At 54.5% G+C, this 25,420-nt stretch overlaps 1 protein-coding gene across 1 annotated transcript; it reads right to left on the minus strand.

Moving 5' to 3' along the window:
* Position 1: 1 nt before the first annotated feature.
* Positions 2–21,411, minus strand: PHKA1 (phosphorylase kinase regulatory subunit alpha 1). Its single transcript, XM_036402190.1, is given in 34 exon segments — positions 2–3,412; positions 3,663–3,863; positions 4,001–4,054; positions 4,572–4,742; positions 4,996–5,040; positions 5,840–5,878; positions 6,190–6,305; positions 6,709–6,810; positions 7,187–7,316; positions 7,403–7,481; positions 7,677–7,756; positions 7,934–8,090; positions 8,217–8,356; positions 8,525–8,619; positions 9,013–9,189; positions 11,015–11,094; positions 11,513–11,591; positions 12,528–12,672; positions 13,327–13,436; positions 14,467–14,601; positions 15,047–15,125; positions 15,319–15,426; positions 16,176–16,271; positions 16,382–16,504; positions 17,929–17,957; positions 17,960–17,981; positions 18,304–18,450; positions 18,555–18,653; positions 19,063–19,143; positions 19,319–19,401; positions 19,765–19,933; positions 20,480–20,527; positions 21,008–21,166; positions 21,270–21,411. Coding segments are annotated over 34 exon segments (3,630 nt in total). The 5' UTR covers positions 21,348–21,411; the 3' UTR covers positions 2–3,238.
* Positions 21,412–25,420: the final 4,009 nt, after the last annotated feature.

A 25,420-nucleotide genomic window follows, 5' to 3' on the forward strand; every position in this document is an offset into this window, starting at 1 on the left:
CTAGTGTTAGAAGCATTTTTATTTGGGTCTCCACGCAGCTCGGGTGGTGTTTATTCTCTAAGAATGTCCTTTTAAAAGGCCCGTGGCCTGCACGCAACCCCCCCCCACGCGGCGCCCGCTCTGCTCAAGGAGCCGCAGTTCAGGAGATGCCCGGGCCCGCCCCCGACAGCTCCCACCGGCTCCCTCGGGTCAGAGGGAGGCGCCGGGCAGGGGCCTGGGCCCTTTAAGTCTCCCCTGACGGGAGCAGGGATCACAAAGGGAGGGATTAGCCATGATAGGAAAGATGTGTGCTAATGTCTTTACAAACAATTCCAAGGGCGAGGGTACGGGTGTTAACGTCTTAGAAATGGGTCTTAATGTTTCTACCCACTTCAAGCCACAGGTTTGTTACAAAACGCAGACAGTTTGATTCCTGAAACAGACAAATGGGTCCACACAAGCCTGAGTTTCTGAACTTTGGGGGAAAATTACAGGCTCGAGGGGAGAATATGTGGTAGACCGTTTGGGAAGGCTGTACCTTCCCAGTATCTCAGCAAATGGGCTAAGGAGGAGGGCAACAAGCACCCGGGAGTTTAGGATAAAAGGAAGCTGCACTTTCTGAAACTTAGAGAGAGAATATCCCACAGGCTAATGTCCCAGTGGACTCTCTCCCTTTATTTGAATAAAGTTGCAGGACTCCTCTGTCTCCTTTATGGACACTGGCTTTTCATGATCTTCCCTACAACCACATGTACAGAAGAGCTTCTGCCCCAAGAGACCACCTGGCTTTGAGGCCAAACCAACCTGGACATCAAAAAACGCAGGCAGGCACAGAGGAAAACATCTGGCTTTGGAGCCAGCCATATCCACAGTGGAGTGGCTGACTTTTGCCTGGCAGCCACCCCTGCGCTCACACACAGCCAGCCCAGGGTGCACCACAGGCTACATGGGCTGAGAGTGGCGCACGACATGGGCACTGTCACCCTGCCAGCTCAAGAGACAAGTTCAGCTGCTGTCCATCACCCTCTCAGAAGGAGTTCAGGCTGTGACATCTACCTGACAGAATCAACATCTTCTGTGCTTCCTAGAGTGGATGTGGCTCCTCAGACAGAGCTCCCATGAAACCACACAGCCATCCAGGCCTCTGGGTGCAGGGACTGCCAGAGCCTTTCACTGGGAAGCATGGCAGTGGTGAGAACAACTGCGTTCAGTGTGGCCAAGATCTGCCCACCCTCGGGGCTCAGATATGAGAGGATGTAGAAAGATTAAGGGGCATAAGGGAGTCTGAGAAAGATTCGTAGAACCAGGCTCTGCCCTGTCTGACAGGAACAGCCACCCCAGAATACACAGGTTCAAGGGAATCCTGTATGCTCCCCTGGCAGGTGAAGGCAGTAACTTAAAAGGAGTGGGTGGAAGCAAATCCCCTCCTTGCCCACCTTGCTTACCCACATGCCTCTGTACAGCAGGTATGAATCCCTCATGTGGAAGACCAGGCAATGGATGATGCAGATGTTAGTCCATCTACACCAGAGGTGTTGCCGTGGCTGTGACACCCCCAGACCATGTCCACCTCTAAAGAAAGATGGGTTACAGTTGTAGGTGACTCCTTTCTGAGGGTCCAATGTGCCACACAGACAGTCCTCTTAGGGAAGTCTGCTGCCTTCCTAGGGCCCAAGTTAAGCACAGCACTAGGACACTTCCCAGCCAGGTTCAGCTTCAGACTGTTATCCACTGCTGCTCTTCCATGTGGGTGGCAATGAAACTGCAACACACAGTCCAAGGGCAATCAAAGGAGACTTCAGAGCCTGGGGATGGTTGGTAAGAGATTCTGGAACACAGTTTCTTTCCTCTGTCCTTCCAGTTGTGGTCAGTGACATTGAAAGAGATGGATTCAGTCTGCTGAATATATGGCTTGGTAGCCGATGTCACTGCCACAATTTCAGATTTTTTAATACTTTTTTTAACAAGGCATGCTGCGGTTAGATGGGATCAACTTTTCCCAAAGGGAAAGAGGATCTTTGCTCAGAGCTTTGCTCACAGACAGCTGTAAACCAGTCTTGGAGGGGGACATAGATGATATCAGGCTGGCCTGTGACAAGCTGTGGGACATTGCAAGGTCAGGGGGTGCAAGTGAGGGTTCTTGGCCTGTTGCTCAACATGCTGGGTGTACTGGAGCACACCTGAAGTCTTAGGGAGGTGAACTAGGGAGCCAAAAGGGAACCCCACTTCCTAAAACCGCTTTGTGGCATGTGTGCCTAATCCTCATTAGTCCAACTGCACCATCCTGAGTCGGGGCTGACCTGCATGGTAGATTAGAGCAGGGATCTGCTATGTCCCCATCCTCCTCTCTGCCAGGCTGTGGAAGATGGAGCAGAAGCCAGAGATGAGCATTAAAAGCATGGTTTTGATTGCACAGGTAACACCGAATAGCCAGCTCAGAGCTGCTTCACAGGGCATGAGAACTCAGGAACCTGTCACTTGGCCACTAGAACCACTGCCAGGGATAGAGTAGATGGAACACAGGGGCTGCCACTGGCATGTCCCAGCCAGCGAGAAGCCCTGTACTAGCAGCTTGGAGGTAAAAGGGATCCTGGCTACCATAACCTCCCCAGCTCTGCACACAGGACACCCAGTGGGGGATGATGGGCTGCCTGCTTCCAGGCAGCACAGCTGTGGCTGGGCTGGACCATATTGATTTTGGATGTGCTGGGAGAAAGGCTCAGGCACCATCCCCTATTCTCTAGCAAAACTTTTCCATCAGCAGCAGGAAGAGCAAGAGCCTCAGCCTGCACTAGCATAAATCCTGCAGATTTGGAATAATAAGCAGCACAGAAGAGGTTAAAAACTGCAAACCTGTTAGAGGCAGGGAGAGTTCGAGCTGGTCAGAGAGCACTGTAATGCTGAGCACAATGGTCTGGTCAGGGGAACCCCTTTCCAACTCCCTCAAACAGAGGTCTTTCCATGATGAATCAGGAGGAGATGATGAATCAGGAGGAGTCATGCAGACAGAACCTTCTAACACAAGCACGCTTCAAAGCTCAGCCCTTCCCTTGCTCTGCAGGCCACACAGGCACGGGTCAGTTTAGGACACATGCCTCCTGTGGAGTTCCTCAGAGGGCTGCTCACTCACCAAGAGGCCAGGGCTGGGAGGAGAGATGGCCACGCAGACTGCCTTGCAAACTAACCTAATGTTCATCTTTACAAGCTGTATGAAACAACCATCCCAGAGCACCCGCAACCCAGTGAGGAACTGCAAGAGCTATTGCATGGAGCAGCCATCTGTGGGCAGAAAGTCGTACACATACAAGGCCACCGACTTGGACAGATACGTCATGGTGCCAAACCGGCCGCTTGGTGCACTGTCATACAGCAGGCTGCAGATGCCTGTCGAAGGATCCCTCTCCAGCATGTGCTCATCAGCACCCAGGGCTTTCTGGATTTTGGACAGAGAAGCAGAGAGACATCATTAGGAAAAAGGGCAATCCCATTATCAGCTTCCATCCCAAGTATTTTCTTTTGCACTCAGTGTGACACATTGATGATGAGGAGTGGGAGGAAGACACTATTGCTTTGCTGTGCCCCATGAATACAACAGGGAAAACAGGCAGGGCTCTCCAAGTGGGTGAGCCCTGCACAGGTATGGGGAATGTAGCCAGCAGCCCTGGGTGAGGCCTGGCCCCTACCTGCTCCTCATAGAAGAGGTCATTTGCTATGTGCAAGATCTTTTCCACAGCTATGATGCCACCAATGGTGTGCACCTCCATGTCCACCAGCATGGTGAGCACTAAGATAGCTTCCACCAGCAGCTGCCTGTACTCTGGCTGGGGCACACGGTTGAGGACAGATTCCACATGCACAGCAAACTTCATTTCCCCTGGAGTCATCTGTGAGGAGGTAGAAAGAAGTGTACCTAAAGCACTGTATCACCTGCTGAATTCCTGAGCTATGCTGGGCAATCACCCAGGGTAACCAGCACACAACAACCCATGTGCCCCATCCCCCCTTCACATGAACTTCCTACCTCTCTGGTTGTTGAGGAGGGAAGAACAAAGCCCTCCACAGAGAGACCATGGCACTGCAGAACAAGAAGGAGAGATCATGGTTATGGCTTGGAGAAGCATCATGCTAAGGTACATAGGTCCAGCCCACGAACTTGCTCCCAGTTGAGCACTGGTGCATGCTGCCCATACACCCCAGCTCCACCTCCTGACTCCATATAGCATCACTCCTTTCCCATCAGTTCAGCGTCAGCCAGAGCCCCCTGCATGGGGCTCTGCTCCCTGGCTCACCATGCTGAGGATTGGCTGTGCCCAGAGCACCTTCAGCTGTGGCTCTAGCCATGCATTTGTCTGCTTGATGCATGAAGCACCTGAGCAGTTCCCCTCTGCAAGGTACAGGCTGAGGCACATCCTACAAGACTACAAGGCAAGTGCACATCTTCTACAGCTTTCCAAGGTCAGCTGCAGGCCTTGTCTCTGAAGCATATATCTACACAGCATCAGGGACCAGCCCTGAGTGCCTAAGTCCCCTTGGCAAGGCTGGTGCCTGGGACTGGAGGCTCACATGCATGGAGAGGCACCAGTCTAACTCACCTTCTGCAGGACCTTCCAGACCTTCTGGTAGAAGCCCACAGGGACACGGTTAAGGGCCCCATCCAGCCGGCGCCTCCGCTGCCACTGGCCCTGACGGCTGTCCGTAGTGCCCTGGTCTTCTAGCATCCTTGAAAAGGAGTCCTTGCCCAGCAGCTCTGTGTGCCCAGCAGACTGGGCAGACAAAACAAGAACCACAGAGACTGCTGCAAAGTTAAATATCCCACAGGAACGCAGCCTGCTGCTGCTCAAGAGTTTGTTGTTTGAGGTTCTCCAGCCTCATTCCCGAGACAGAGCTGCTACCCCCTGCCCCAAGCAAAGCCCACCTTACAGCCCCAGCTCCCTGTAGCATCCCCCAGAGCACAGCTCCTTCCTGCAACCACAAACAAGACAGACCCTATGTGTGCAGCCAACAAACATAGGTTACCAGAGAGGACCTGAGGGCGGTGTCTCCGGACTGCAAACTGAGGGGCTGAAGGAGAAAGGGAGAGATGGAAATGAGACCATGCCAGAGCAGGGCAGCAGTCACAGCAAACAGAGTAGCAGCAGCACAGGTCAGAGTCAGGTGCCAGGGCAGTTATACCAGGGCCAGGGCTGGCTGGAGACAGAGGGAGTTTTGAAAGGAAAGCTGCAGAGGGCTGCACATGCCAGAGCCGCAGCAGCAGTGGGTTTGCACTGGCCTGCACACAGGAATAGGACTGCTACTGCTCTGCTGGCTTGCTGGTATGGGCAGGGATTTAGTCTTGAGCAGACAGAAGGAACTGTAGGAAGGTCACTGCCCACAGACAACCCTCTGTGATGTCAGGTTTCACACTGCAGCAAGTTGGTCCTAACTCTGCTGCATCAGCCTGGCCCCAGCAAGTTCTGTCCCCTGTCTCTTTAATGACAAGACGTGTTCTAGAGCTCAGGACTCCTCCTGGACATAGGCACAAGAGGAGGTCCTTGGCATTTGTAGATGACCACAGGCGTCCTTCCCCAGAGAAGAAATAGCTGGGGAACCTGCAGGCAGGATCCAGTGAACTGTCCAGCAGAGTCACTACTGGTCAGGGCACTGGCAGCATCAAGCCATCCTGCTCAGCAGATTTTGTGGGTATAATGGAATGTATTTGAGCACAGCTCCCAGCTGGCTATAATGGCAGTTGCTTAGAGGAGAAGCCAACTCATTGTTGCAGTAGCTGAGGGAAGCTCATTGACTTGTGCATGCAGGGAAGCTGCCCTGGTGCATGGCATGAGGGGCAAAAGCTGAGGCTGCAGGACCAGGGAGGCTTCACCTTACTCCCAGGCAGAGACTGCCTACGTTTATCCAATTGCTGCAAGAGAAGAACAAAATGAAGGTTCTGCTGTTGGAAGATGCCCACCAAGATGCTGGCCACACCTGGGACACCACATGGTCCTCCTCACCCCTGCACCTTCTCAAGCACCCCTGTGCTCCCACTGAATTGCCAGAGCAACCCCTACCCACTACCAGATTCACCCCAACTTTCCCCTCAGGACAGAACTGGAGACAAAATTAGCTCCTGGAAGCATCTGTGTCTCCCACTCTTCCGTCAGTTCTGTCTGGTTTGTAGCTGGTTTTCACCCACAAGACCTGTCGTGAGTGGCCTGCACCACCTGCCCTCACCTGTTTGATTTCACTTTTCAGCCTGACGAGGCCAGTGCGCTCAGGCCTGGTGGTCCCGACAGCTCCCATGTCACAGATGGAGACAGCAGTGGTGAGCGACGAGTCCACTGAACGCACTGGTGGGGAAGAGAGGTCTAGAGTGGGCCACATTGCTCAAGGCATGGCCATCCCTCATCCCACATCGCTGCCTGGGCACTGGGACCTCTGCATGACCTTGCCCTCTAACATGATAACATCACAGATCCATGAGCGCAGTACAGAACTGCTTCAATTTAGACCCAACCAGATCAAGTGTCAAACTAAGCAAAGCTCAAATAGCCATGAGATTCGGGCTTGATCCCAGAAGTCACTCAGCCCCATCCTTATGAAGAGCAGAACTTCCTGTTGGACCCCTCCAGTGCTGAAGCATCTGTGCTGAACATGGGGGAGAACAGGGACAGCGCTCAAAGGTAGGAACATGTAGATCTGGCCATGCTGTGCACTCAGCTTTGCCCCGAGATGCTCTCTGCTGCAACTCACCGCTCCTTTCCACCCCAAACTCCTTGCCAGAAAGGATGTGGTAGAGGAGACTCTTCATGTCTGATGGGCTGAGATTCATCAGGTTCTCCGTGGCTTCTCCAGCTGGAAAGAAGAGAACTGTGATTTTGTAGCCTACCTCACAGTCCTCCTAGGACATTTCTACCCTGCATGCCATTCTGTGACCAGGGGGAGCACTGGTACAGGAGGTCATCTGGCAAGGACATACACTAGGCTCCAGGTGTTGCCTATAACATGGACTCTTCCCATGGCAAGCCCAGCACATGCTGGGATGGAGACTGCAGTGCAATCACTTGTTTGTACTGCTCAAGAACATGTCCAGCTGCAGACACTGGCACTTCTATGCAGGGTCTTGTCCTAGCCTGAGCTGCCCACTTTTAACAGTACTCCTTTGTGGCTGACAGAGCCCCAAGCATCACAGCACCTACCCCAGCAAGGGTGTTGTCTCTGCCACATGTACCTGAACAACGCAGGGAGTGTGCCAGCTCTGTTGCCATCACCTGGATGATGAGCCCAATGCGGATGCGGAACATCTCAGCAAACAGTGCAGGCTGTGTGCGTATGTACATGGCTAAGTATACCATGATCTCCTAGAGGGACAAAGGCAGATCACCTCACTGCTGCTCACCGGGGCAGATACCCAGCTTTAGGCTTCCCTGACATCCCAGCCCCTCACCTGGGTGAGGATAGACACACTGAGGTTCTTCTCACTGGCTTCATCAATAAGGTGAACAAGTTCCTCATAGGGGATCGGGCTGGGGTGTGGACAAACAACAGAGCAAGTGAGAGGCAGCAGAGCAAACCCTGCATACCCCCAGTACAGCCCCAAGAGGAGAGATATAGGCTGGGGACAGCCACCCAGGGCCACTCCTGCCCATGGACCCCAGAGCAGCAGGCTCACATCCAGACCCAGCCCAGCATGCTTGGGGAGAGAGAGGTGCCACACTCACGTGGAGATTGTCTTCTCACGTGGCTCTGGGGGCAGCCCCACTGTCAAGTGTTTCTGGTGAGACAGGAGGTCAGTACAGGCCTGGGGACAGAAAGGCAGCTGCTGTCAACAGCTGAGGGTTTCGGGGCTCAGCACAAGGCAGAGGGAGACAGAGCTGATGCAGCCATGGTTCTCCTGCTCACTCTGCTGCCTCCTCCCTGACAGACCTCAGCCTGGCTGTACAGCTGTTACCTCAGAGGCTGGCTGTACAGCTGTTACCTCATCCAGAGCTTCAACTTTCTTCTTGAGGATACCAGAGATGTAGCGAATCAGGGCCCACTGGCGTGTCTCCCCCACACGCACATACAACTCAGTGAGCAGCTCCTTGATGGTGGGGCCAGGCTCACTATCAAGCCCTGTGTGCCACTCAGGTCCCCTGTGAAGATGAAGGAGGTGCTGCGTTATGTCCAGCAATTTGTCTATCGCAGCTCCCTGGCAGGCCCCCTGGGCTGTGCCAAACCGCTCTATGCACAGTGAGCCCTCAGGACAGAGATCATCCTACTTGAGGATGTGGAGCATGTAAAGGATGTCTGCTTGTTCCTGCAGCGTGGGGCAGATGCGCAGCTGGTCCACCAGTGCCTTGCAGTCCACGTTGCCATCCTCATCACGTGGCAAGTTCATCTCTGCATAGAGTGCGTGGCTCTGGAGGAAGGGAGACCTGTGCTGATGATTAGCATCACCAGCACCCTGCACCAAATGGACCCATGCATATTCTCCCTCATCAAACAACAGGACTTCCCTTTGCAATCCTGCAAGGACACTCTGGCTATAGCTGAAAGGATAGCTCAGTCTGGGAGAGACAGAACTCACCTTGCCATCCAAGTCATGCTGGTGGAGTGAACTCAGAAGCTTAACTGACTGCTGCGATGCCTGGAAGATCCTGCTGGGGACATACATCCCAACATCTAAAAAAAACCCCACAGGTTGGCAGAGACACATCTAGACCCAGTCACCACTACTGTGCCCCAAACTACCTCAGACACTGACACTGCTCCCCAACCAGTCCTTGCAGAGAAGTTGGCTAAGGGAGAAGGAGCCCCTGTCTACCCATTCAGAGGAACACCACAGGGAGCTGCCATCCTTTATTGAGTTTTCATGGGGCTGCCCAGGCACCAACTCCAAGACACTCCATGGCCAGGACTAACATGATGGACATAAAGTGCCTTTGCCCAGGTAAAGGCTTAGTTTCTCTGCAACCCACGGTAACCCTAGCATCATACAGCTGTGAAAGCTCCCAAAGCACTTCAGCCTCACCCCTGGGCTCAAGGGAAGATGTGGAGGGTGTTGGAGTTACTCACTCTGGACATGCAGGTCCTTGGCCTTGGATGCCAGGGACATGAGGTCACGGGTGGTGTGGACAGCAGCCCTGAAGCGGCTCAGCCCTCCCCGCTGGGTGGTCGGAGGCAGGTTTGACTGCGGAGTCGTGCGCTGCAGCAGGTGATCCAGATACTGAGCAACCTCATCGTCAGTGTCCTCTGGAAGGGAAAGAGCAGAGCAGAGCAGAAGCTACTTTGAGTCATAGCACCAAAGGCCCAGAGAGCTCCACCTGTGCCTCAGCAGGGAGAAAGCTTTGCTGGCTGCACAAAGTGACAATGTAGGGCCAGTGCTGGCAGTCAGGTAGACTAATGGACAGTGCCAGCAGCCAGGCACACAAAGCACCCCTGTTCCTGCATGACTCCTGCCTAGGACACTGCCTGCCCTAAACTGGGGCTCTCTCCATGTCCCATGTTGACAAAGGAAGCAACAGCATGTTGCTGCAGCATGTCTCTGATCCAAGCCTGTGCAAGGACAGGAACGTCCCACTCAAACCCTGCAGGAAAACCCTCACACTCCTTCTCTCCAGGGAAGAAGTGGGGAGGTACAGCCAGAGGCAGCTTGTCCAAGCAGAGACCACTTACAAGCACCCAAGCACAGCAAGGGCATCTTCCAAGCAGGACTCCAGCAAGGGAGCAAGGCAAGGTGGGTTTTGCAACAGTTATTTGTAAGTTGGAGTTACAGGAAAAGTTATGGTTCCTGCTTTGCTCTTTGCCCAGCTTCAAGCAGCCCCCAACACCACATCAGGATCATGAGAGGAACCATGCACTAACAGCAGCATGGAAGACGGTGCTCAGAGGCCAGGTCTCTGCTCAGTCAGGAGATAAAAGTGAGGGGATGCCCCTGGGGGGGAACTGCCTCAGATAAAACACAGATGTCAATGCACTACCAATGGGCCAGGGCAAAGTTATGCTGCTCTCCAACTGGCAAACTTAGAGATGTGTTGGGCCCAGGAGACAAGCTGCTGACTGCACCTGAAGCAGCATGGCATCTCCTTTCCACCCCTCAACAGCGTGCCTTGTGACAGTGCCTGAAGGCTAGGCTGGAAAAATCCTCTAAGCACCACTCTTGAGAACATTCACCTGGCTGCAGCATCTGTCCACAGGAAATCTAAAATTTAGCATCTTTGAGATGCTGTTAAAAGACCAGGCAGATCCTCTCACTGGAGCTGGGAGGCAAAGCAGAGCAGACACCTTGGACAAACCCTGATGCAGCCTGTAAGGAGGCTGCAGATGAAGTGAGAGAAGGGCAAGAAAAATGAGCATTCAGAGTCCCAGCAGTGCGTTCACTGGCTGCAGGAGCTGCAGAGTTAAAACATAGTGGGAAGGCTGATGATGACCAGTGCTAGGTCACACAGGAGATGTCCCCAGGCCTGCTTGCAAGGGGAACAGCAAAACTTGCACCCTGCACAACTGGGCGGGGGGGGGGGGGGGGGGTGGTCCCTTATGCTGTGACAGGCCAAAGCATTCTCAGGTACTCTCTATACAGCAGTAAGGCTTCAATTTGGCACTCACGGGAGTAGCTCTGCCCAGGGGAGGGGCAAAGGCTTTGGGAAAAAAAACAGAGATTAATTAGGTTGCTCTTCCCCACCACCTTTGTCACTGTGCTATCACCTTCTGCATTGCCATTTATGCATCAAAGACCCTCAGCCACATCTCCCAAGCTGAGGCAGGCTGCCAATCCTTTATCTCTTCTCCACACAGCAGCTTATGAAGGTCAGAGCTGCTCATTCCAGACAAGGTTGACAGAGAGCCAGATGGGAACATGGTGAAAACCCAAGCACATGAAGAACACAGCGGTGTATGCTGGCAGGGAGGTTGGGTGTTATGGTTGTAAGGGTGAGTTAGGCATTTGCCACCCCACAGTAGTGACTGGCCTGTTCTTGTTTACCATCCTCTGCTACCTGCAAGCCATACAGCCATTCCTAAGTGTCTAGCTTCTCAAAGCTGTCACTGCTGAGCCTGTAACTCATGGCAAAGACCTTACCCTCTGGCCCAGGGTCCATAAAGCTGAGGTGTGTTCGGCATGATGTTGTCAGGAACTCCGACAATTTACCAGTCTGAATTCTGGGCAAGAGATAGGAAGGTCACATGGAGAGGAAAGGGGAGGTGATACCCTTGGCTTTACCTCCTGGCTCCTGCCCTTTGATGGGGAGAGACATGTTCACCAGGAGCATTCACACACTGGTGTCTACTTTAGCTGCCTGCAAATCTTTCAGCTGTGGGTGGGCATGGAAGGGCTGCCCAAAAGCTATTAGAGAAATCCTGTAGCCATGGATTTGATGACATGAAGGGCCATGTCCTCTCTTTCATCTCCTCTGTTGGGATTGTAGCCCTAGGGGATGCTGATAGCCTAGCACACCCCAGTGTATCTTCCCCAGCTTGCTCCCCCACGCCCTATACTCTGCCCAGCAGGTATCCTCATAACCAGGCTCTTGGAGGCCATGAGCCCTCTCCCTCCTGCACTGCAGGAAGCTGCACTCACCTTGCACCACCGAAATACCCATCCTGCAGCTTCTGCAGCATTGCCAGCACCGTGGGATGCACACTGCTGCTGGTTTCATCTGTGTGGAAGATGCACAGGCAGTCAGGCCCTCATGCTCAAACTCACCCCCAGAATGTAACCCAGGACTAGGTGAGCGTTCAGACACCCAAAGCACCATGGCCAGACCCTTACTCTGGGGTATGTGGTCAGGCTGTGGTACCAAAAGCACCACCCAAAAAGGGAAATTCTGGACTGTCCAGGCTGGATTCAAGGAAAACCATGCCAGGATGCACTCCAGGCTCCACGGATTTCACCTTTGGCTGAAGCAGATAGTACTAGACAGCAGCCCCTAACAGCCCTCTGCTCTGTCTCTGCCTTTCACATAAAGAAGCAGAGGAGTGAGCTGCTGTCGAGGTCAGGAGACACCACAGCAAAAGGCACACTCGAGAAATTAAGGGGATTTTAAATACACAAGGAGAGACAGAAAGGCCTTAAAACAGAACAAAGTCACTTTCCTACACCAGGCTCATAGGGAACCTGTGAGCTGCTGCAGGCAAGCCAGTTCTACTCTGTGCCTTTACTCCTTCCGGTTTACTGTTTTCTCCTCTCTGTTGATTAGGAAAGCCTTTAGCAGGTGCTCAGTCTTAGGGAAGAGTCAAGACACAGAAAGAGCACCAAGAACACTTCTACAGAGAAATTGTGTTTTTGGTCTTGCTCCCAAAAGGCCTTCCCACAAGCCTATTTGCCTGGAGCCTGAATACGTCTGTGCCAGCAAACAGCCCTTGAGCTGCAGGTACTAGTGCCTGACAGACAACCTTGTTAGCTGCCAGGCCAGCTGCCCACTCAACATGGCTCCTCTGAGCAGTAAGCTCTGCACAGGACACTACTGGCTGCTCCAGCCTCACCATGTCCCTGTTATTGAGATGGTCACACATTTGCCCACCCCCTTCCTCCTGCAGAGCTATTTCCCAGGGCTGCTCTAAGCAAATGCCTTGCCATGCTGGAGCATCTATACCGAGCATGGTGTGGGAGATGGGGAAGGTGATGGTTGGTCGCCCAGTCATCCTCCACCGGCTGCACAGGTAGGAGAGGTCTGTCCTCAGCATCTCCACAATCATCTTGTTGTCAAGAGCCAGGTAGAACTGCTGCTGGTCTATGAACTTTGAGGACAGCAAGAGACATGATCAGCCCTATATGTAGTCACTAGGTCCTTATGGTGCCACCTATGTCTTCCCACAGGCACACAGTCAAGCTAGCCATGCTGTGCACCCAGAGGGCATGTGCCTTTGCACTAACAGCTCCTCTCTTACTTGGCAGGTGCTAGTACAGCCCAGCAAGGGTCCCTCATACCCCAGGGCAGCTACTGGCCACTAACAACTATGGGGACATAACTAACACCATAGCTCAGCAGCAGCAGCATCCAGCCCCATACAGTGAGTCCATGTTGTGCCTGTTTCAAGTGAATATGCACTCCCCATAGTGCTAGGTTGGGATTACTGCTTGTACCCTGGACACACATCCCTGGCCTGCCATCAGCATCCTCCTGGTGTCCTCGTCAGGGTGAGCAGAGATTTTCATCCAATACTGATCATTAAAAGGCTCAAGCTGTCCCAACATCCACACAGCCAGGACCACCAACTGTGCTGCCTCATGCCACAGAGTTGGACTACTCCACACCCCCAGGCTGTTTAGAGAGCGTTGGGGTCACACCTTAGAGTGTGTATCTTAGAATGAGTACCCAGCCATTGAAGAAACTTCCTGCCCAGTTTCATATCACAGAATAGCTAGGAATGAGCCTCTGCAATGTCACTCACCTGTGGGGTAAAGGTAAAGATGCTCTTCCTGATTTTGTAGAGCTTGGAAGTCCCAAGGACACCCATATGCCGGTAGGGCCGTCCAGTAAGGCACATCTGCTTGTTGCGGCCTGGGAAGGCAGGGAGAGGAGTTTTTAGTACAAGCCTTCTCATGAAAGGGCTGCAGCAGCAAGTAGTGCCAGGCATCTTGCTACCAGCCAGCAGGGAAATGCTAGTTTGAAGCTGGGATATCCCAGAACTGTGTGTCAAGCCGGTACAGTTCTAAGGGACAGTAATTCTGTCCCCAGACCTGCCCAGAGGGGTAGAGACATGATGAAACAGCAATACACAGCCTGTCCTGACTTCTGCAGTGTCACAGTTTCTGGTCTTTGGGCATGTCAGAAGCAGGAGCAGTGCTAGGGGTGCCCCTCTGCATAGGGCTGGGCCCCCTAAGCTGACAGCTCTATCAGCATTCCAATTGCTCCTGGATGACTCCCAAAGCCCAGGATGGTGCAGCAACAGCATTACCCCTTGCTTGTCAGCTCTGGCAGCTGCCAGGCTGCTCCCCCTGCCCATCATGCTTGGCCTTTTGGTGGCCTAAATTAGCTGCCAAATTAAATCACAGCAGATCAGGTGTCTCCTTTGGCCCAGGCTAAATCTCTGGCTCCTGCAAAACAAACCCCCTGCCCGAGGGTTTGCAGCATCAAGGAGCAAGCATGCAGAGGTGAGCACATCCTCCCTTCACACTCAGCCCTGCCCACCCACTAGCAACAGCCATACTGCCTGAGCTCTGGGCCCTCTTTGCCAGGGACAGCCAGAGGGCGCTTCTGGGATCTGGCTCCCCCATCCAGATCTGAATACAGGAACAGAAGACAACTCCTGCCCACATGAGGTTCAACATCTATCAGTCTCTTGTCTCTTCCTGGGGTGACTGTGCAACTGCAAGCCAAAGCTCTATTCCTGTCAGAATCACACTGAACAGCACTGTCTGCCACTTTGTTCCCCTTTGCCATCAGTGGCCTTATCAGGCCTAGAAATGGGCAGCAGAATCCTCATCAGCCAAGCAGAGGGCAGGACATGACTGTCTATGAGCAGGAGTGCCAGGGGTGAGACAGACCCTTCTGCACCCCATTTGCTGCAGGAGCAGGGAGCCCAGCTCACCCAGCCGGGCATAGATGTGGCTGAGGATGCGAGCAGGCTGCACTCTGATGGGGTAGACATCTGCCACAGTCTCCACGTTAATGCCTTCCTTCTGCAGGATTGCCTTGATCCCCTCTGTTTCAGCCAGGATACACACTGTGGATGGAAGACAGTCTCAGTGCAATAGAGGCACAAGGCTGTGTGACAACACTGCCCCATGCCTTTGGGGACACATACGAGGCACCACACCACAGAGAAGAAGCTGTCTGGGGTCCCTTGGGAACCAGTTCCCACTGCAGAAGTCTGCTTTGCTCCTCCTAACACTCTATACACACAAGTCTTCCTCACCAAGTGGCAGGAAGACAATTTTCAACCTCTCTGCAGAGGAGGCTGCAGCAGATGATAGTTTTGTGGGTCAACACAGGATGAAACGGAAGGACTTGCACCCCGTCTTTCACCCACCCTGCCAGGGCTGAGACTGGGCTGTATTGGCAGCAACCCATCAAGCAGAGTCACCCCAGAGGCACCTCTGAATTCTGCACAGCCAGAGTCCTCCCCACCTGCCAGACTCAGGGGTTTGGGACTGGTTCCTTTCCCTCACCTTGGACCACCACATCAGGTTTAGGGACAGTCGCGAAACGGCGGTTGAGGGGATCTATTTCACCAGGAGCTAGAAACCCCTGTGGAAAAAAAGGTATAAAGAGACTAACATTTTATGGGTAGGGTAGAATGGATGATGCCTACAGACAACCCACCTTTAAGAGGTCCTGGGGGATGGAGGTGACAACTTCCCCATGGTGAGTGGCAGCATTTGCACCTTCACAGCTCAGAGCCTAGTCCCACAGCCCTCCCCAGCACCCAGGGTGACCCTACCTCGGCCATCAGACAACCCAGGATGTAGAGGGACTGTCCCCACATGTGTGGCAGCTTGCCCATGGGTATCCTATCCACAGTGTGTGGATTCCTGTATTCTTCATCCACCTGGAAGACAAGTCAGGAGGTCAAGAAGGGATCCATAGACACAGGATGCTGAAGGAAGCATCCTCACTGCATCTTGAAGTCCAGCAGTTCAAGGCTTAAAACAAGGCCTGACAACAGCATTTGTCACAGACCCAGGTTACATTCCTCCTCTCTTACTATGACTGCCCCAGGCATCTGTGTCAGACAACAGAGCAGCTGCTCAAACCATGTTTGGTTTCTCAGTTCAGGCCATCCCACTAGAACTGACATGCCCCAGGAGCGCCCAGAGATGCTTTCTGATACTGGTGAGGAGCACATCTCTCCTGGATAACCTGAGCATCAGGAGGCTACTGCTCTTAGCCCAGGCCCACACAAATTCCTTCACCACTGCACTGGAGCTCAGCTCCACCTACTCAGCCCAGGTCTGCTTGTTCTGAGCTCTCGGAGCACTGAGTCTCTGAGCAAGCAGACTGTCAGCAAAGAACTCTTGTGTGTGGGAACAAGAAATGCTTTGGGAGAAAAACCCCAATTTTTATCACAGTTTCATAACAGCTCCAAGCCATCCTTTTTATACATGAGGTTTCCATGCACTACATGTGCCCCTTCACTAACAATTTGGGTTAATAAGCACTTAAAACTTAATTATCTGATAAGGAGACCAGGAGTTTCAGCACTGGACTTTCATGATCCTTGTGGGTCCCTTCCAACTCAGAATATCCTGTGATTCTGTAAGACACTCCAGCTTTCTACCATAGCTCAGGTTCACTCACCTTATCTGGTGGGACACTGTAGAGCTCTGGCAGCAGGCGTACCCCATTCTTCCCCTTGATAAGAACCCCCTCAAGGGCTTCCCGGTACTCCTGCACCTGAGAAGAGAGGAGAGGAAATCTGCTGCCAGCTACCTGCTTCCTTCCTCCACACACTTCTCCTGCCAGGGACTTTTTTCCACTAGCCCAGCAGGTCTCACCTCTCTTACCTGCTCCATGTTTCCACTGAAAATCCCATCAATCATCAAGTATGCCCAGAAGAGAGGCCACTCACACTCAATGTTCTCAAACAGCTTCAGCTCAGCAGGTTCATAGTAGAGGCGTCTGGGGTCCTGTAAGTGACATCAAGGCAGGTGGTATGTAACAGGATCCCCTCAAACTGACAGGGCTTCTCCTCCCCATGAGACCATAGCCTCAAATGTCCTCCCAGCCCTTATTTGCAGATGGCCAAGAAAGAACTGAAAAGCAATTTCACCTCCAGCCTCTGTTTTCTCCATTGGACTACCCCCTCCTGAGCCCCCTGCACTGATAATGGAGAGACTTACCCTTCCTGGGGTCTACATCCCCTGTGCCATGTTGGGTCCCCTCTGCCTTGCCTGCTCTGCCTGAGCCTCTCAGCATCTATATCCTCCAGCACCATCAAGCTGGCCCAGCCAGGTGAGAGGGCTTGGCCTGGTCACACAGGGCCAGAGAGGTTCCTTCATGGCCCTCCTGCCATGTGGTGCCACTGTGAGCCCAACACAAGGGAAGTTGTCAGGATGAAGAGCTGCCTGCACAGAGCCTTCCCACCACAGTTCTGTGTGGTGTAGTGCCCTTTCCTCAACCCTCCCTGCTAACTGCTCTGTCTGCTGCAGAGAAGGGAGAATGTTTGCCTTAGCAGACTATTCAGGCAGAGAGGGCAGAAAGAGCAGATATCTTCTACCTGGACTCCAGCCATAAGCTTCCAAAATCCCATCTGACTCCAGCTAGCTGCATGCCTCTGCAGGCACTGCTGCTCTTTCCATGCCTCACAGCTCCCCAGAAGTAAGTAATCCACAACTCTGCATGCTGCCAAAGCTCACAAGCACTGGGAACACTGGATTGGAGATGCTGCTGCTTCCCTCTGGCTCTGGAGGAAAGGCAGCCACACATACTGCCTATTATGGGCAGGTCTGCAGAGATGCAGCAAAGGAGAAGCATTCAGAAGTACTCAAGACCAAAGGTTACAGGCCCAGCAGCTGGTGATGACTTAAGAGCCTTTAAATATCATTTCCTAGTTCAGCAGTTAACAAATGAGACTGCTGCTTATAAAATTTTCCTGTTTTCTCTCCCCAAAGCAGCAAACTCTCCACTTGCTCCCAGGGCCATTCTGACAGTACCCAAGCTGGCTGCTGGTCTAGGAGAGACAGAAGCAGCTTTGTGACCTCCACAGCTACCTTGCTCAGGGCTGATACAGCCCTGGAAGAGCCCACCTCAGCAAGGCTCCCATGCTGGGCACTGGTCCCACCTTCTACCAGCCTAAGAAAGACACACCACCAGGTCTCAGGATACAGGCAAAACCAGTCTCTGGCCATCTGCTATGGGCGTGGGTGGGACATACCACCTCTCCAATGAGCTCTGGCATTTTGGGGAGCCTTGCCCAGACCCATGACACTGCCTGGGGCTACTCAGGGCTCCTGTCTTCCCAGTGCTCCCTAACACAGCCTTTGTGCGGCATCCAGGCAGGCTGCTGCTTGGCAGTCAAGTTCTGCCAGGCAGCAGGGCTGAGGACCCTCACCTCTTTGGGAGTCCTGTATCCATCCCGAGGAAGCGGCAGCAGCCATAGCGGCCCTGGAAGGGAGGGAAAGATGTGCTGAGCAGGAGGCACAGTGTGAGATATCTTGTACTTTCAATGCAGAAGCAGGGGCAGGATGTTTCCTTCAGCCAAACACCCCCTCCCTCACTCACCCAGCACTCAGGTACCACAATCACAGCCTGGGGCCACAGCACACAGGGCTGCTTCTTTGCACACCCCTGCCACAGGTCATGGAGACTGGGACAGGACATGCCCCAGCAACCTCCCACAGAACATGTTTTTGGGGAAAAAAGGGCTACAGCAGTCTGGACTGCAGCTGTCTCCTGGGAACAGTAAGCCAAGGGCAGAGATGCTCACCTGCAGCTTGGTGATAATCTCCTGCTTGGTGATTTCTACCAGCTCGCTGTCCTCCACAGCAAATGCTGGGTAGGAGATGACAGAGAGCACACTGGCATCCACCTCCTTGGATGTGGAGGCCCTGGGCAGCATTGAGTGGAGGATCGACTGGGCAAAGGGGAAGGAAAGGTGGTTAGGCTGTCAGGCTAACACTGCAAACCCAGTAGATCACAGTTCCTCTTGCAACAGTGTCATGGCTGAGGGGTTCTCACCTGGCAGTGCTGCACTTCATCTGACAGCACCCATATCACTGACTGTGGGCCTCCCTTGGCTCCAAAGAGATCCAGCTCATCCAGTGCCTCCAGGGCAGCCTGCAAGCAGGGTGAGACACAATAAGACATGTCCTTCACCTTGCTGCTCATCTGTAAGAGCTCTCATTCCATGCTAGTCCCTCTGTGTAAAGCACTGCCCAAATTTAAAAGAATTTGAACCCTGCTGTGGCTGCAGAACATCTCAGGTCAAAATGGGACATCTCCAGACATCAAAAGGGTCTGGAACATTTCTGCAACACACCCCCAATTAACTTTTCACTCCCAGTTCAGGCAAAATCCAGGCTAGAAGGGCACAGTTTTATCCCAGTGCACAAGAAGATAGGTTCCTGGGGAACCTATCACTGCATTGAGCCTCAGCAGTTCAACATGCCCAGCCTGCCCTGTCAAAAAGCAGATCAGGGCCACTGGTGTTTCTCATCCCACCAGTCAGCATTGCTTCCCAGCTCACCTTGGCCATGCCAACAGAACTGGCATTCAACTCGGTGATGCCCTGGTTTGTCTTGTCCCCACGCTCCCATATGCCAAAGTCCTGTGAAGCAGGCACTGTTTCAGAACACACCCAGAAAGTCTTTGAATCACACCCATCCACGGTGCTTCCAGAGGGTGCAGGTGTGGCTCAGGTGGAACCCACAGCTGTTCCTAGACACCAGTGCAGTATTGCCACCATTGGAGCACACCCCTCCTCCCCAGCACATGCTACCCACCGCAGTTTTGTAGGCAGCTTCGATGTAGAACACAAGGTTCTGGATAAAGTTGACTTCATCCAAGCTGTGAATTATGTGGAGGCCTAAAGCAGAGGGAAGAATTCACATTATGCTCCAAGCCCACAAGCATACTCAGAATGGGGCTGCAGTAACCCAGGGACGATTCCTCCCCACTGCATGCCTGCCCAACGGGAGTTATGTCTTAGCTGACTCCATCTCCACTCCCACCCCTTACAGCAGCACTGGGGCTTCAGACAAACGGACTTTTGGAGAGACCAACATCAGAGGGCCCAAACCCGCCTCAGGTACTGTGAGCATAAGGAAACAGTGGGGGTCACGGAAGCCATTGCAACAGCTTGGCACCCAGGACGCTGCATCCAAACTGAGACTCTGAAGAACCTGAAGAGTAGCATGCTCAAAGCTGCAACGGGAGCCCCCAGCATTACCTGAAGCCGTCATTTGTGCAAGCATGAGGAGGTAGAGGGAGGTAGCATCCATCTGTAGGTGACCCCATTCGTGGTCTCCTACCACAGTGGCACAGGTGTGGGTGTTATACTTGGCATGCAGGCAGTCCCTGGTGCTCTGACTGTACTTGAAGGCCTCTACCTTGTCCACCTTGAGAAGGGCAAAGAGATGCAGGCATTCATCAAACCCTGTCTACAGAGAGATCTGACAGCTCCTGAGCCAAGGGCTGCCCTATGCCATGAGTGGAGCACATGGAGTCATGCCTGGCAGGGTAGAAATTCTGAAACCCCTGGGCTGAGCCCCACTGTGCACAAAGGCAGCGAGTTCAGGCTCACATGCTGCTGCAGCACAGGACTGCAGCAGTGGACAGCCCATTGCCACAGCTGCACCATGCAGAGAGAAAAGGGTTACCCCAAATGCCCTCAGGGAGGAGGAGCTGTAGAATCCTGCCAGGCCTCATGACAGGGAGCAGCTGGCAAAGGCTCCACTGGCTGCCAGCCCACAGCTCAGGAACTTCAATCACACCCATGACAGATGCTCACTCAGAATTTATTTCAAGACTTGCTGGAAGGAGGCCTTCCCTCTGCTCATCAAGGAAGGCTGGGGAGGGCTGGGGGAGCTAGGACAATAGCCTCTGTGGTATAGCAGGGCTTTAAGAAGACCACATGACACTCAGAGGTACTCCCCAGCCCCTACCTGTCTCATCATGCACTGGAGCAGCCCCTGCATCAGCTTCACCACGCTCTGCAGGAACAAGGAAAATAGGTTTGTTAATCTCCAGGAGAAGCCCTGACTCAGGATCAGCTGGCTGCTGACCTTTGTGGGGCTCAGTGTCCGTAATCAGAGCCCCTGCTCACATTTTCACAGCCCCTGGGTGACAGCAGAGGGAAGATTTCTTGGTCTGCCAGCAAGGCCAGGTTGCCATGCTGTGCAGGAGGACAGAGGGCATGGCTGCAGGACATGGCTCCCCGGCCCTTGAGAAAACGTCTGTGGCCCCGGATCACCCCAGAGCCAGAGGTCTAGACCCTCTGGTTGGGCTCCAGTGTGGTCTGGGAAGAGCAGGCTCTGACATCCATTCCCATTGCCTCCCGTGTCGGGGTAGAGCCGCGTCCTCGTCCTCACTGCACTGCCCCTGACCCAGCTGTGACCTGTGGCTGACCAGACCGGGGTGACTGCTGTCCCCGAGTGACACCAGCCCCGCCCCCGGCTCCTGCTCCCTCCTACCTGTTCCAGCTCGTAGGCCTTGGCCTTGTCCTCGTCGCGGTCGGCATTCTTGCGGTAGGCTAGGCCAAGACCCCACACCGCCAAGATGCTGTACACGTTGTCCCGGACCCAGGCGTCCTGGTGGTCGGCGCTGGCGGGGAGCAGCCCCGTCACCGCGTCCTGCGGAGGGGACGCACCGTTCACACAGAACTCCCTGGCCCAGCGGCCGGCGGAGCGCGCCGGGGCCCCGGGTCTGCTCCTCATTCCCGGGCAGGGTCCGCACCTGGTGGCGGAGGATAGTCTGCTGCACCAGGCGCCCGTAGCCGTCCAGACGTACACCCGAGTTGCTCCGGCTCCTCATGACGGCGGCAACAGGATGGGAACCGGCACCGGCGGGACGGCACGGGTCCTGTCAAAGCCCCGCCCCACCCCTCCCCGTTCCGCCCCGCGGCACCGCCTGCTCGCTGCCGCCGACGGCGCTACCCGAGCACCGCTACAGCCCCTGAGCGGCCGCCCCACCCGCGCTGCCCGGCGCTTCTCGCCGGCGGTGGCTTCGGTCCACGGGGCGCTCAGTCCCGAGTGGGCAGGACCTGGAGGACATGGAGGCCCCGCGGGCGTGGAGGCGGGGGCCTTCGGCGCCCCCTGCCGGGCGAAGGCCGAGCAACGCTGAGTATGGATACGCGGCTGCAAGGACAGACACACGGACGGACACACGGATAATCAGATACACGGACGGACGCGCGGACGCACAGATACCTGTGCCGGTGTGGAACAGATACTCGGACTGGTGTGTAGTGTGGCGCAGGGACGCAGGATGTGTTCGCGTACTGGTGTGAGACTGTACAGACACACAGACGGACACACAGATAGGTACACGTACCAGTGTGGGTCTGTATGGACACGCACACGTAAGCTAGGTGCACACACAAAGACACGCATGTGGACAGAGGCATGGAGACGTCCATAGGTGTGCACGTGCACGTAGGAGCATGGACGTGCACACACATGCACACGTACACACCTACCTGCACTGGAACACATGCACAGGCAGACGCGTGTGCACACATACCTCCACATGCACTCACGTGTACACAGCTGTGCTTTGCTTTTCTGTGTGTCCCTAGCACACAGAAATACACCCACACTTGTGCACCTATGTACATTCACAGGTGTGCAAACCTGTGGATACCCACAGGTACCCTCACCTATAAGCACACATATGCATAAGCACACAGCCACGCTTCCCATGCACATACACAATCGTGCACATGCGCACACACAGGCATACACCTGCGTGCACAGGTGCGGGCAGACACATGTGCATCATACAGATGTGCACCCACACAGGTGCACCAGCAGCGTTTGGGCACACAGTGGGCTCCTGAAGACCACAGCACGCCTCATCCCGGGGACCCCTTTGGGTGGGTGGGGGCCAAGTGGGTGCTGCATCGGACTCTGCAGCTGTTGGGTGAGAGACAGGACCCCGCAGGTGCCATGTGCCACCCTGAGGCACACATGACCCTGTCATCCATGTAATCTGCCTTTGCACAGCTGGGCAGGGACAAGAAGGTGCTGAATGTGTCAGGGTGCATTAGGTTTATTTTCTGTACAGAGCATCTGGAGCAGCCCAGCCACGGCATGGCCCCAGGGAGCTCAGCAGCACAGTCTCCCCCTGGCCCAGCCCACAGGACATACAGCTGCTGGAGAGTCCTGTCCCAGCAGTGAGTGCATGCTGTCCCTTGGTCTCTGGGGATTCTAGTGCACAGTGGACATTCCTGGGGATGCTAGTGGCTGTCAGCACTCATACTGTGGTGGGGCACACCCCCAGCCCTGTGGGGCAGAGCAGCCAAGAGCACTGTGCCACGGTGTCCAGAGGGAGAGCATCCCTGAGCTGGAGGCAGCTGGATGGGGGGGGCCAAAGCTGGGCAGCTGGGCTCTGCTGGGGGGATGCCTAGGCTGGTGTCACTGGAACTGGAGGACACCACAATGGTGGGCACAGGAGGTCCCTGGAATGTGGGCAGTGAGGAATAGTGTAGGGGTGGGGGTGCTAGAGTTGAGAACTCCCAAGGTTGGTGGGGTTGGGTTACTTGTGAGGCCCCATGGCTGGGGACATCAGGGTACATGGAGCAGGCCACAGGACTTGTAGGGATGAGAGACATTAAGAGTCCCAGGCATGCAGACAAGGCTAGGCAGGGGGTGATGCAGGGGATGAGCAGGGGTCCCCAGTTACTGCAGGCCCTGATGACACACTCAGTGCTGTGCCAGCAGTGGGCACCCAGGGGTCTGCTGCTTTCCATCCTCTAGAAGGAGGAGGAGAGAGGCATGGGCCATCTGCAGGGCCACATGCCTCCCACCCCCTGGGGCTCCTGGAACACCCAGAAGGGCAGATGGGGAAGGGAGGAATGTCCTGAGTCACCTGGCACCTACCCTTCATGCCAAGACCCCCCTGGAGGGAGCTGTAGAGAAGCAAGAGGAGGGAGAGGAGTAGTGCTAGGCTGATGGTGATTCCTGGGGATGGTAGTGGGGACTGCACGGGCCCTGTCAGCCATTCTGAGTGCTGAGGCTTCCATAGTCTTGCAAACTCCATCCGTTAGGTGCCTCCTCTCAGGCACTGCTCCTCTCAGGTAATGGCTCTGCACAAATATTTCAGTGGCCCTGGGCAGCTGCCAGCATCTCTGCAGGACACCCATAAGGCGTCTGGATCCTGGCCATCACAGTTTGCATACAGCTACAGTCCTGGCAAGGTGCCTGGGGAGCACCTGCTCTCCACAGCTGGGTGATCTCCATACTGGTGTCCCTGTACTGTGCCCAGCCTAGATTTACCCCAGCACTGCAAGGGCACATGGGACACATCCCTCCTCTGCCCAGTGCCAGCCTACAGGATGTGGGGTGTGAGGTGTTCATGCCCACTTAGGAGGGGCAGCAGGAGGGATAGTGAATGGGCACCCTGTGGAAACAAAGCAAAGCCTCAGTGTGGGGTTTGGGGCAGGGGAAGGAGCTCGAACAAGGCAGAAGGGAACAGGGATGCACTAGCTGGCCTGGGGAAGAGAAAGAGGCTAGCAGCAGCTCCACAGGCAAGATCCCTACCTGAGGGTGGGTTGGGGCTAATGTCCAGGATTAGTGGTCCTCAATGGAATGCCAGGCTGTGCCCAAGGGGCTCACATAGCTGCGGGATCTGCAGGAAGATCATCCTTGCAAGGTGCACCCAGGGAACAGGCTAGGGTCACTGCACCCTGCGCCTGGCAGTCTCAGCAATGATGCAGGCACAGTGCTGGGGTCATCTGGGGACAGTGAATCTTTCCCTGAATCACTGCTCCTCCATCTCTGTGGTAGCACCTTTCCCACAACCAGCACAGAGGTGATCCTGCTGCTGAAGCAGCCCCTGGGCACCCATGGGTACTCAAGGAAGGGGCCAATCCCAAAAGACTCAAGAGCCTGTTGGCACAGTGCATAAATGGACACAGGGCTGGGGTGACAAACTCCAGTGCTCACCCATCTCCAGGTGCCCAGCTGGTCCAAGGGATGCTGGCAGCAGGTTGGGGGTGGGGGGGGCACTGGCATCTAGGGGTATCCAGGGCTGGGAGCATGCCCCTCCCCATGTCTTTTATCATCACTTGCCTGCATGAATCAACAGAACATGGTTAATGATTGATAGGGCTCAGATCTGTGAGCTTCCAAAAAAGCAGATGTTCCCCACTCATCACCAAGATGTGGCTAGCTGGGGACAAGGGGCAAAAGAGAACCTGGGGCTCTGTGGTTTCTCACTCTTTCAGGATGGGAAAGAAACTTTGAGATTGGCAGGAAAGGGAGGGATTGGAGTTGACAGCACCCCATCCAACAGCAAACACGGGGAAAATAAAATTGCTGAAACATCCCATAGAGCTTGGGCCAGCAATAACAGATGGGGCTGGACCCCAAGCAAGAGGAGACCCTGGCAAAAGCATGTGCTGTGGAGAAACAGCACCCAGGTGACAGTGCTGGTGCCAAGGATGATGACTGCCACCTATGCCTTGCTGCTCAAAGAATGGAAATTTTGCTCCAGCACTGCAGACAGGGCACCATATCCAGCAACAGTCAGGTTTGTTTGTAGATACCTACCCACAATAGCAACAGCAGAGAAATGCCTTGGCCATGGTGACAGACAGCCCCAGGAGACCTGGCTCATTGCTCTTCCATGGTCTCCTAGGACTTGCCCCATACAGAGGGATGCAGGGGCACCTCTCATTCCCAGATCCATGGAGGCAGCTGCCTGCAGCCACATCTGGTCTCCTCTGCATTAGGGCAGGTCAATGCTCCAGGGGAGGCACTTCTCATAGGCCCTGCTTGAACCAGCTGGGATTTACCCCTGCACCCGCCCCCTCCAGTGAAAGCACAAAGGCAGGGCACAGGGATACAGCCTAGGGCAACCTATCCCAGGGTGCATCTGCTGCACTC

Source organism: Molothrus ater, chromosome 14 (assembly GCF_012460135.2).
Source record: "Molothrus ater isolate BHLD 08-10-18 breed brown headed cowbird chromosome 14, BPBGC_Mater_1.1, whole genome shotgun sequence".
Lineage (NCBI taxonomy): Eukaryota > Metazoa > Chordata > Aves > Passeriformes > Icteridae > Molothrus > Molothrus ater.